Source organism: Octopus sinensis, linkage group LG4 (genome assembly GCF_006345805.1).
Source record: "Octopus sinensis linkage group LG4, ASM634580v1, whole genome shotgun sequence".
Lineage (NCBI taxonomy): Eukaryota > Metazoa > Mollusca > Cephalopoda > Octopoda > Octopodidae > Octopus > Octopus sinensis.
In genome coordinates this window covers 105,589,196-105,602,201 of record NC_043000.1, presented here as the reverse complement: position 1 = coordinate 105,602,201, position 13,006 = coordinate 105,589,196, and the positions used below count along the sequence as shown (strand labels likewise).

The following is a 13,006-nucleotide window of genomic DNA, read 5'->3' as shown; positions in this document are numbered from 1 at the left end:
TTTTTTTAATTAAGATTTGTTTACTGAAAAAATTTATCCATTAGACTTTGGCCAGACATTTGTTTCATCATAGTTATCTGATACTCAGTTTAAGTTATTGAGTATTATATAAACTGTGTGAATTGAGTTGAGAAATTGTTTAAAAACAGACAAATTCATTCTCTAAACATTATTTATGTAAAGTTGCTTTGCTTAAAAATGTTTATTCAGTAGAGTTTTGCATTGTTACTAGGTATGTTGAAACCTAAGACCAGTCAAAGCATTAAGTAGTTTTGATTCATTATTAAATCGTTTTCCTTAGTTGCCTTTTTATTTATGAAGGAAGTAGCAGTTTGTGAGTCTGACATTTGTTTGACTGTTAATATTTTTAGAGTAAAAAAATGATCTCCACATTTTTAGCATGTTGGTAAGCATGTATTGTAGGTTTAAATTTATTGTATTTCTGATAAGAGTACATAGTTCTATGTATAGCTCATCTACTTGTGGGTAATACCTAGTAGATGGTCATGAAATATTTTTATCTATTGGGAGAGTTAGTGGAAAGCTGCAGATGTTTCACTTAGATGATTACTTGGCATTGTCTTTAACTCAGTGGTCCACATTGTTATTAGCAACTCAGATACGTAATATGGTAGTTTCCAAATAAATTCTTGAGTTATAAATTCAAAGCATCAGTTTTCTTCGAATAGCCTTCACTTTCATCTAACATCCTTTACTGAACTGCTTGCATTTGATAATCTTCATCTTATTCAATAGTCTGCACCAAACACCTTCCACCAAGCATCAACATCTGACAATCTAAAATTGTGCAATACAACATTGCAAACACCTTTCTGAAACTAAAAAATTTTATGATTTGCAACACTGCATGAACACTGAACACCTACCATTTCAAATTGTACCATAATCAAATTAGATTGAAACTTGCACTTGTTACATTGATATCACAAGTGATATTCATAAACTAATAGGGAAAAACTCAACACTTAAATAGTTTTTCAAAACAGTAGCTAATACCACAAAGTATATTAATGTAATAAGCATATGCCACTATCAGCTATCCCACAAGGTTTCAAACCGTAGCTAAACACTTTAACCCTTTAGTATTTAAACCAGCAATATTTGGCCCAAATATTTTACCTGTTTTATATTCAAACCAGCTAAGTCTAGCCTTTCACACCTACCCTGCTATGCCATTCTAAAAATAAACATTTACATTATCAAAATCTCAAAGCTAAGAGATAATGCATGATTAATCCAAAACAATATGAATATGTCTCACATTTGGCAGTAATCTGAATGCTAAGGGGGTTAATACTCTCACAAATACCATCAGTAGGGAAGATTTTAATGTACTCATGATTTTGAAAGTATAAGTAATGAGAGTTGGCATAATATCATTGCAACTAGACTCCCTTGATATCCTAAATAATCCACACCAACACATGCAATTTACCAACTCAACAACAACAATTACACTAGTGTGACAAGCCACATCTTACTTGTAATAATTCAATCCTTTGATATAGATGAGTGTGTTTCTGTGCATGACATTAGGAACTAATCCAGACAGTAGCTGCAATAGTCAGCAATCAATGTTCAGATAGATTGTCAAAGCAGGGAGCCTAGCGGTAGCACTGAAATCTCTCTCAAATCACACCTTATCTTATAAAAGTGCATGTAGGATAATGTGGTTATTGTGACAGGAATGTCTTTGTTCATAGGTCTGTTCAAAATGAGTTGACCTTATGCATTATGTCAGGAACAGCAACATAATGAATAGTCTGAGTATCAGGACGCTTAATCTGGATATGGTGGTTGAAAAAAAAATCTGAAACTCATATTCAGATGGACTGCCAGAGCAGGGATCTTAGAGAAAGCAGTAAATTTCCCCTGAAATCACTATAATTACAACAATTCTTTCTCAGACATCACCGTCTTCTCCCACTGTTAGTTACACAGCTAATTAGTAAACAGTTCTCCAAATTTCCTCAAACTACCTACAAGTTATCATCACAACACACTTGCCTGTCAATAAAGAAAGAAAGAAAAAAAGGACTTTTATAAACTTCTAAAAAGCACAGTGGAACAAGTTCTGCCAAGAAATATTCAAGGTTTTTAGAGTTCAGCAACACCATAATTGCCATTATAGGCACTCACACAACAAAATAATTATTGATTTACATTAAAAAACATATTCAACAAAGAGCAAAGAAAATATAACCTTATTTACACCAGAAAGAGTCATCGTCATTAAAACCACAGACAACCTCAAACAATGCACCAAATTCATTTGCAACTAAAATAAAGCTTAGCACCAAGTAAATAAAGGAGCCCTCCAAAAAACAAACAAAACAACAAAAATAAGCAAACATAGGAGTAAAAAGTTTAAAAAAAAACTAATAAAAATATAGCATAATAAGTACAACAACAGTTACATCATGCCCCACTCTGTGTTACAATAACAGCCTCAAATAACACCCTAACAGGTATTTCTTAAAAGTCAGCAACCAAAAGCTGCACTAACTTATAAGAATACAAAATGAAAAATATGTCTGTTCCACAGTTTTTATCCCTCCTTTCTTTCAGGTGCACAAAGTGCAAGAGGGAAATTAAAAATCTTGAACATTTTGGGGCCAGACAACACTTTCAGAACTTGTAATGTCCCAAATTGAGTACTGATTTCTTTTCAGCCTATATATACACAACTTTAGTACATCACCATAAAACATACAAACTTTGTAGATATATGATGTCACACATACATATACTCTCACCATTCTCTAGACACTGCTGCACAACTACTATTCTATTTAAATCCTCTAGGAATTTGGTTCCATAACTACTTTGAAGTAGCAACTACCAAATCCCTTGTCTCCCTTCTTGTTAAAGACATCAGAAAACATCAAATACTAGCAACATAAATATATCTGGTTCACAAAAGACTAAAACATTGGAGTTTACATAACAACTCCACAATATTCGCAATATTGAATTAACAGATAGTAAAGAAAGCAAAATGACATGTAAACATACTTAGAACACTTAGGTACCATATTTGACCAACAGAAAGAAGCCACAATGATGTACACACATCAGATCCATCATGGGCTATACCAGTCTCTCCAACAAAGCACAATAACTATAAAGAATACAAAACAGACTGCTGTGTAACATAAGTTTGTACATAAATCATACCTGTACACCACTGCCATATTACAACTAAAGTACTATAAATGAAAGGCCATCTGAATATGCAACAGCTACAGTTTGTTACTGCTGGAGGTTTCAGTCCCCATTATCCCTGTCACTACATAAAAAACCACATCCCAACACCGTAACCCCAGAAAATCCTAAAACACATTCACTTGGTCTGGATAAGCATAAAGAACACTTACACAAAGAAATAGCTACAACATCAATAGCTTCTATAGCCCAAACTCTTTGTTGAAATACATATCACCAACAATAAATGCTGAACAACTGCAGCTGTTACACTGCCTAGTCCATCTTCCCTGACTCCACTGTCACCATCATCAGAATGTTTGAGTTTAAGGATAGACTTGAAAGTGTTGAGAGTACAATGTGATTCATCACTGAATATGAGAGTATGCAGCATGATCGTCAATTTGACAGAAGTATAGTAGGACTGAGAAGGATTTGTGTCTTTGAGCTTATTGATGAAGGTTAACCTATGGTTATATTGTAATGACAACCTTAGCATCAATGGCCTTCACCTAGCAGCCTCTACCCAACAACCTTCATCCAAGAACATTCACTCTGCAACTTTCATTGGCTAAACTCTATCTAACAACCTTCACCTCACAGCATTTTCCCAACAGCCTTCACCTAATGACTTTCACTTAATAATCTTTACCTAACAGCCTTAACCTAGCAACTTCACACAACAGCTTTTATTTAGCATGATTATTTAACAACTTAACTGAGTATTATCACCTAAAAACCTTTAGCAGCATTCTCTAAAAACATTCACCTTCCATGGTCTTCCATAACAGACTTCACCTATTAACCTTTACCCTCCAACTTTTATCTGGCATCTTTACCCAACAACCTTCCTTTAGCATCCTCACTCAACAACTTTCATCTAGTGTCGTCACTGAACAACCTTCACATAGCATCTTCACAAAACATCTAATTACTACATGTTATTATCCTCACTATGATGTCCTTCATTATTCTTATCCCATTATATCCTATGCTGTTATATCCAATCCTTCACTGTTTCTTTAGCTGTTGTCATCTTCATTATGACATTTGGCTTTATTGTCATAATATCTATCGTTTTCTTCAAGGTCAACATTATCATATGCTTCACTGTTATCCTGCTTATTCTTTTGTTGTTTTCACTTTCTCTTCTAACTTAGTTTTGTACTCTTGTTTCTTTTACATTTTTGCTTGTAGCTTTTTCACTGTTTTCTTTCTGTGTAATTTTCCTTTAAGATACAACCAATGTTCAAAATATCTTTAAGAAATTTCTGACGGATTGACCTATTAGAAGTTTTGAGAAAAAGGTTTATTATAACAACACAACAGTGCTAATAGTTCCTATCCTACCGATATTACTGAAAATAATTTTCTAGTGTCATGTATCAATAAATTCAAAATTTAGTATTGCAGAGTACAAGGAAACTACACTTGTGCTGGTTTCATGATAAAATACACCCATAAAGTGATTGATAAACAAGTGGAAACATTGTAGGCTTGAGTGGATCCTTGCCATACTTTGTTAAGGACATAACCTTTTTAGTCCTGTATATGATAAACTGCATCCAGTATGTTTTCTAAACTAGTTGGTGATAGGGAAGGTAGAAACTATGCCGAACTTAACATCCAAGTTAAACAGTCTCCTAATCCTTCTAGTGGGATTATAACTCTGAATAGGAACTGACTTGAACTCTGACAACTCATCTAACCCATGCCAGTGTGGAAAGCAGATGGAAAATGATGATGATAATGAAAGAATGACTTTTCAGTGAATGATTACTTCCTATATATGATAAATTTGCTTTTTCAAAAATTTTTTCTCTTGTCCATAAATCTTTTTTGTTTTAAATCAGTCAGTTATTAGGCCACTCTGTCAATCTTAAAAATTTGTAGCTCATTCACATCTTAGGTTATGTCATGACACATCATGAACTAACACACAACTGAGTGCCTTTGTGAAATACTCAATCAGTAAGTGTGTATTGAAACTAAAATATGCATCATAGTTAGTTACTAATTTTCCTTGTATGGAATAAGTACTATATAGAGGTAAATTATAGAGTAGGAAATTATATAGAGCAGAAACAAATTCCCAGTGAAGAAATGAGTTTATAACTGGGCTTATTCCTGCTTAGATTGTGAATTCTTTTAAAAAAGGCATGAATATCAGAACTCCTCTTTCCTGTTTCAGTGTGAATATCAAAATGCTATTAATATAAGAATTGATTTTAATGGTATTAAAAATATAAAATTCCAGTCATTTTACATTTGTCACTTTTTCCTAGCTCTGATAATGGATTGGATGAATTTCACAGTGTCTCACCATATGTCATAGATCTTCATCTAGGATATGCAGCAGCAGATCAGACTGTCGTTTTTCCTTGATTTAATCAACTGTGTATATTATTATTTTCTTTTTTTGGTGGGGAATGGACAATTATAAATAAGTGCCCTTCCCCTTCATATGACCAACAACTTTACAGCATGAACTATCCCTCTCTCACTGTGTTTGTGTGTGTACAGGGTGCAGTGAATAAACTGTTGTCTAAATCACACAAAATGAAAATAACACTGACATCTCATTTTAACAGATATATTTACCTAAATTACCTAAAAATATCTTGAAATGCCAAAGAGTAAATTTATCCAATAAAATTGCCATTTGCATCAAGCATGGCCTCCATACTACTTTGGAATCTCCAGCAACTCTTCTGGACGGTCTCCTTGTTTAAGTTGGTGAATGCTGTCATAATCCTTGCCTTCAGTTCATCTTTGGTGTTACAAGGAGTTTTGTTGGTCTCGCTCAACTGTGCCCCACATAATAATCAAGGGGGTTGCAGTCTGAGAAGTTAGGTGATCAAATGTTAGGGGCGATGTGGTTGCAGAAATTGTCTGACAGCCATGACTGGGTTCTCCTGCTTGTGTGTAGCATGGTACTGAATCCTGTTGCCAGAGATAGGGTCTTCCAGCAGCCACCCTCTTGACTCAGGGCAGCACTACCTCCTCCAGGCACTTGATGTAGGCCTCCGTGTTGAGTCTGAGCCCATGTGGGAAGATGAATGGAGGCATAATGTCACCATCACTAATGGTCACTCCAAACACCTTTGTAATCACCATTAGACTCATCCAACTCTTTTCGAATCCTCTATACTGTCCTCACGTTGACACTCAAACACTCTAAAATGTTTGTATTGGAGCTTCTGGCATGAATGCCAAGCAGTGTAGGACGTTTCCAAGTTTTTAACAGAGTGAATTGTGTCATGCTGCTATTTTTCTCACAGATGATGCCCAGCTGACCCTACTGTACTGTGTAGTCGTCAAAATCAAAAACAAACAATGTGCATGTGGGAAATTAAAAAAAATTGTGACAATTTACCCATCACACCGTGTATGCGTGTGTGTCCATCTCAAGCCAGCATGAAAAATGGGCGTTAAGGATGATGATATTAATTATTCTGTATATCATACTCAATGTGGGTATATTATAGAAAGCCAGCACTATACATCTATTTCAGATGCGTTCTCAAAACATACTGCAGATTAGTGGTTTTTTGTGGTATATCCATGTTAAGTAAGGCATAGAATGCTATTCTGAATCAGTACTACTTCTGTCGCTAATAATAAATATATATAAGGCAAATTGGCCCAGCCGTTAGAGCGTCAGATAGATTTTTGGTTATTGTTCATAAGACTGATAACTTACAGAAGAAAATTGAAGCTGTAACCAATTTATATTACAACATTTAAAGATGTTTGTGAAATAAATAAATAAATGTTATTAGTATAAGTATGGTGTATGCATTCTTTTATTCATTTAGCATTTTACTTAATGGATTGCAATGCTGCTGGAGAACTACCTTCAAAGGTTTAGTCCAGCATATTGACTCCACTACATATTTTAAAGTCTGATAATTTTGCAAATGTGCATTTGTTGAATTGCTATGCATAAATGTTGGTTTTAAGTAGCCTGAATATAAGCATGTGCACACACGACAGGCTTCTACTCAAGGTATTATTAACTTGAAGCTATAGTAGTAGTGGGACTGAACTCAGAACTGCATGGTTTCTAAGCACACATTTCAACCATACAGTTATGCTTGTGCCTATATTACTATTACGTTTTATTTATTTACTTTTTTATATGTAGAAATTGTAGCTGTGGAATAGCTATAATATGTTGTTCATTGGGATTATGGGTTCAAGTCTAATCAGGCGAAAACTCTCAAGGCGGAAGAGTGACAATTGTATAACAAAGAATATAACTTTCAAATATGTTCTCTCTTATGACTATACTTCAGTACAACCTATGTGAACTTTTACACTATCTCAAGAATCATTTGTTTCAGCAAAAATACAATTTCAAAAGAAATAATGTAGTTTGAGGGCCTCTTTAAACTTCCATTTATCTCACAGTTATCAAAATTACCATGGAATCTCTTTGGGCACTGCTAGTTATTACTCTAGGAAGTTGATACCAAGAACCAGTTTTGATTCCTATCACCAGCACTTTTAGGGAAAGATAGCTATTACCATTACTTTCAAATTTTCTGCCCCCTCAAAACCTCAAGACTCTTGCTTCTTCAACACTTCAACTGTGAACTGTGTTTCTCTCATAAGTCCTATATATCAATAAATTTACAGGTTAATATGCCTAGTTTAGAAGATTGCTCTGTAAATGGATTATCTAAGAGCAGATGGTTATGACAAGCATTAGTGTTGGTAGATTGTAATACTTTTGAATTCTTCAATATATATAACATACTATAGTAGATATTTCTTGAAAATATGTTGAACAGTCTTCACAGTAGAGCTATATTTATCTATAATATCAAACTATATTTTTATGTCACTCTTCTATTCTGCAATTGGAAGAAATCCACTATTGGCAATATTTTCATTGATGCGTTTTATGAAAGAAACCCCACCCTTGATAATATTTTCATTGATTGATGTGTTTTATATGTTGGTGAATAATTGATTCTCACAAAAGAATATGTTTTGTGATTTGTTTTTGTTTAAAGAAATATTTTTGAAACAGGTTAACTTCAGTCAGTGCTGATTTGAGCTGGATTTGAGGAACCTTTTTTTTCTCATCTGTCTTATTGGCTTGTTTCTCTTTTAATTCACTGCTTGCCTCTCCTTGCATCATGTTAGGAAGTATCAAATGTAACTCCTGTTACATAATAAAAACACGTTATTCCAAGGTTCCCTTGTTTTAGATATGGTATGCTTCTTTTATAGAAGCTGGCTTCTACTAAATTTAGCAACTAGATTTTTGATTTAATGTGAATAAAAATGTATTTTAGACTAGAACATAAGGGAGATAACTTATTTTTACACTGTGCTTTAAAAATGATTTCTTTATTATTCAATTTTTAATATATTTTAATATTTTTCTTTTCTTTTCTTATCTAGTAGCTCCTGAGCACTTGACAACAATGGCAAGTCAGCAAGGAAGTTTGGCAGCATCTACAACATGGTGTAACCCTATATTTCCAGCTAGTGCCAAAATGGCAGCTATGCTATCTGGTGGAGATACTGGTACAACCAAGGAACAGCTAAATAATCCATCGGCTGTTAGTGGCAGTGGGGTGGCCGTGTCCCACAGTAGAGCCCCTGTCAGTAGTACTTGCTCGTTGTCCAACATCACGAGTCGTGGATCAGGCACCACCGAACAATCAGATGCCTCTCAGCAGCTTTCTCACCAAGTGCTGTCTTCTCTGGCCCTTGCAACACTGTCCAGTGAGCTGGACAAAGCAGGACTGACTCAGGAAATCTCCAAATTAGCTGAAAGTAAGAACACGGACATTTCAAGTTTAGGAAAGGACAAACTGAACACTCTAATAAACACAGATGTCACCACAGCAATACTATGTCCTTCTAGTAGATCATTTGCATCATTATCACATCTAATGTCATCTGATGTTGAACTTTTTAACAAGTCTATTACAACAGAAGAATTCCAACAGCCTAAGGTACAAGTTGATTGCAACAATGGACTGAATGGTGGCATTTTTCTTTCTCAACCAGGCCAATCAAAAGAAATTGAGATATCAGTGTGCAGTTCTCTAAAAGACTCTTCATCAGGTGTTTTGGACAAATGTGCAATGATGGAGAAAACTACCCTGCAGGTGACAGTGGCCGACTTGAGTAACATCCTTGGTAGTGGCCTATCGGCGATTTTATCTTCTAACAGCACTCTTGCTGAATCTACCATGAGTAGTAGTCACAGTAATAGTGGCAGTAGTGCTGGGCTTGCTAGTACAACTACAGGGAGTACGAATGTTTGTTCTACAAACTCCCTGAAAGTGTCACTTGGAGCAGCTAGCTGTCAAGATTCAGCCAAAGGGTCCAACATCACGAGCATTTATACGAAACGGTCAGGCTCAACATCTGTAAACACAGTAAATTGCTTACCGCACTTATATGCCCCTGACTTGCCCTTACCAAAGAGACTCACTGAATCAGTTCAGCGCCTAGTAAAGCCCCTTCCATCAAGTGACCACTCTCTACCTCGCATTCGTAAGTCTCCTGTCAGTAGCTCCATCCGACAGCAGGCAGTTAGTACGTCTACATCTCCTCGTTCTAGTCCACACCATGGCAAACACCCCCCAATTGGCTCACCACGAGCACAGACTCTTGTAGATCACATACACACTTCATCCCAAGCTCCAGTTTCTCCTCTCAACTCATCATCACTTTCTTCTAGTCAGAACTCTTGGGTTCTCTCAAGCCACACAAGCACACCTCAACTTTCAACTATGCATAATATGGTCCAGAGTCTACCAGCTCCCCTGGTTAGTTACACTCCATCAACTCTGGCTCAAGTGGCCTCATTAGATCACCAATCTTTCTCTCAGGTTTATCCTGGAGAAAACCTATCAACTCATGCAACTGCTTCTACTTCTGCCATGGGTAATGTAACCCAGAGACTTGGCTTGCAACATTTAGAACACCAGCAGGTGCTGATAGATTCTCCAGAGGATAAAACCTTAGATTCTTCTGAACGGATTCTAAATTCTTTTGATGTGCCTGTAAGTCTTCACTCGTCGGTAATTCCACCATCTCAACAGCAGCAGTTCTTGACGACAGCGAGTAGTATCACTACACTGCCTGCAGCATTGTCTGGAACCAAACAGCGGGACTTAAATAGAAATCTAGACTGTCAAGTTGAAGAGCATGTGGTTAATTTTCTGGCATCAACTGCTAGAAAAGGCAGCACCCCTACTAACACGATCACCCCCACCACTTTAACCATCACCAACACAGCTTCGTCCTCTCCCTTATGCTCTTCATTTTCCACATCCTTCTCCACATCCATTTCACACACTGCTGAAATATCTCATGGGACTTCTGTCTCCTATGTTGACAGTTTAGGGGCTCCTAATATCCTCTCATCTTTGAACATTGCTACCCATGCAAATCAGATGACATTGGCATCTGCTCTCCAAGCAAGTCAGTCTTCATCTAATGTGACGTTGGCTGAATCACACCATCAACAACAGCAACAGCAAAATCATCATCATCAGCAACAAACTAATCCTAGGAGTGTTAACCAAAATGCGTCCCAATTAGCATTGGAACGGTTTCAGCTTCAGTCTGGTGCTATGAACTATGAGTCTAGTAGTAAACTGTTGACACAGCCAACTACCGCTGTGCCCTCAAGTGAAAGCTTAACTAGCTTCACCAATCAGCAGAGCCTACCAGGTTTGAGTGCAGAAGCAACATCTGAACAATTGTCAATGCAAAGGGTGTCTGCAGCAGTTTCTGTTCCACTGCCTGTTGCTGGTCAGCAGGCTGCCTTGCAAACCCACCTCACTGAAGCTGTGAGCTCTAATCTCAATGTGCACAATGGTAGCAAGAGGCCGGCAGGAAACTTAGCTGAGAAAAGTGAGAAGCATTTGCAGAGCACAGATTATGAAAGTACACCATCGCTTAGTTCAGCAGAAGGGAACTGTTTGACCACTGTTACAAATCCACAGGATTCAGATAGTGCCATTACATGCCCAGATGAAGCAGCTCAGGTCCCAGCTGTCACATCAGAGCAGAAGACATCTGTAGGTAGTTTGCATGCTGAAGAAACAGGCGGAAATGTGGAGGGTGACACACAGAATCACACTGATGCTATTAAACCCTTTGAGCCTGCCAATACAACATCATCTCCTGTGAATCGTGTGTGTCATCAAGCTGAGTTAGCTAACATGGGCAATGGAGAGCAGCATCACCAGCGATCGGAACATTCTCTCAGGGAACATGATTCTAGTAATTCTTCTGGCACTGCAGCTGACCAGCTCAGTGAAGGAACCAGTTCTAGTTCTCAAAGTTCAGGTGCTAATCTTGGTAACACGCTGCCCAGTAAACTCTCCCATGGGGTCAGTCCTGATCAGTCCGCGTTGGCTGTGCCAACAGAAGACTCGCATCGAACCTCAGAAGCTGATGCGGTTTTGTGCAACAATATTGACAGCCAGAGTGCAACTGTAGTGTCTCATGAGTCTGTCAATGACTGCAGATCTACAGAACAAGATGCTGTACAGGAAGCCAGCAACAATTCTGAATCTCATCAGGATTCAGCTACTTCAGCTATAACTGATGGGCAACACCTAGAAAAAGAGAAACAGGTAGAATTGGTGGAGAACTGTATCCAGTCTCATGACTGGCTTCCTAATAAGGAAGCGATGGAAAGCAATGTTACAAAACAGAGCGATGGTGGTGAGAAAGTGGATGGAAGTGATTGTAAAGAATCGTCTGATGTCAAACCTCCACTTATCCGGCGTGGAAGGCCTGGTGCCCAGGAGCGGTCAGTTGCTAGCAGTAAGTCATTGATTATTTATTAATATTCTCAGTTGCATCTATGACATTTCAGCTTCACTAATTAATTCTCAGTTTTGATTTTCTTTTTGTCAATATTCTGCCTTAACTTCCATTTTCCATCTCAACTATTTACATAATGCTATGTTTATGGCTCTAATGTATTTTAACATCTCCAAACAAAAGAGGTAGTTGCCCATCATATATATGTGTGTGCCTGTGAAATTGTTGAGGTGGTTGTTTAGCCCTAGTCAACCCTGATCAAGCAGATCTATGGGAAAAAGCATTCTAGATGGTGTATCTGGAATGCTTTGTTCACTATTTCTAGCTGGTTGATTATGCAACAGTTTCCTTGGCTCAGATTTATTGAGCTAAAATAGTTGAGTGGGTGAATTGTGAGGACTATAAGCTCTTAGACAGGGAAATCACATTCTACTGCTGTTTTTTTTTTGAGGTGGTTAGAGTAATAAGCGTTTAGTGTAGCAATAGAACATGAATTGTAATAAGGTGGCATAATGTAGAAACATGGGATTTTTAAATAAAAAGCCTGGATAGGGTAAAGAAAATGAAAACTTAGGAGGTAGTATTACCCAACACATTGAAGATGAGAAGCTGAGATTGAGAGTGGAGAAAAGTTGATATTCTAAAGGGATAGTAGCTTGTAAAAAATAAGAATATACATGGTAAGAGAAAACTTACCTGTGGTGTGGCTATGGTTTTTATAGCTAGTTCAGAGAAGAATATTAAGACAAATGTATAACACGATGTCGGGTTTGTATCACAGTATAACTAGCAGGTTTACTGATGTAGACAACAAAGTGAGTGCTCCATTACTGGAGGGTTGTAGGGATACTACTGATGGTTTCATTTTTATGCAGTAATTCAAAGGTGAATACACTTTTTTCTTTATCCACGAGAATCTTACTGATCAATACTGCTATGTAATTAAATATTTGTTAATTATTTTAACGTA

At 36.9% G+C, this 13,006-nt stretch overlaps 1 protein-coding gene across 3 annotated transcripts in view; it reads left to right on the top strand.

Annotated features, from left to right (window-relative positions):
- LOC115210902 (serine-rich adhesin for platelets) overlaps positions 1–13,006 on the top strand; it is a 102,914-nt gene that overhangs the window by 79,024 nt on the left and 10,884 nt on the right. For 2 of the 3 annotated variants that reach the window (XM_029779676.2, XM_029779677.2), the window contains one exon: positions 8,641–12,036. In XM_029779676.2, the coding sequence (XP_029635536.1) occupies positions 8,641–12,036 (3,396 nt within the window). The remainder of the gene's footprint in view (positions 1–8,640; positions 12,037–13,006) is intronic. The other variant, XM_029779678.2, reaches the window with a different exon arrangement.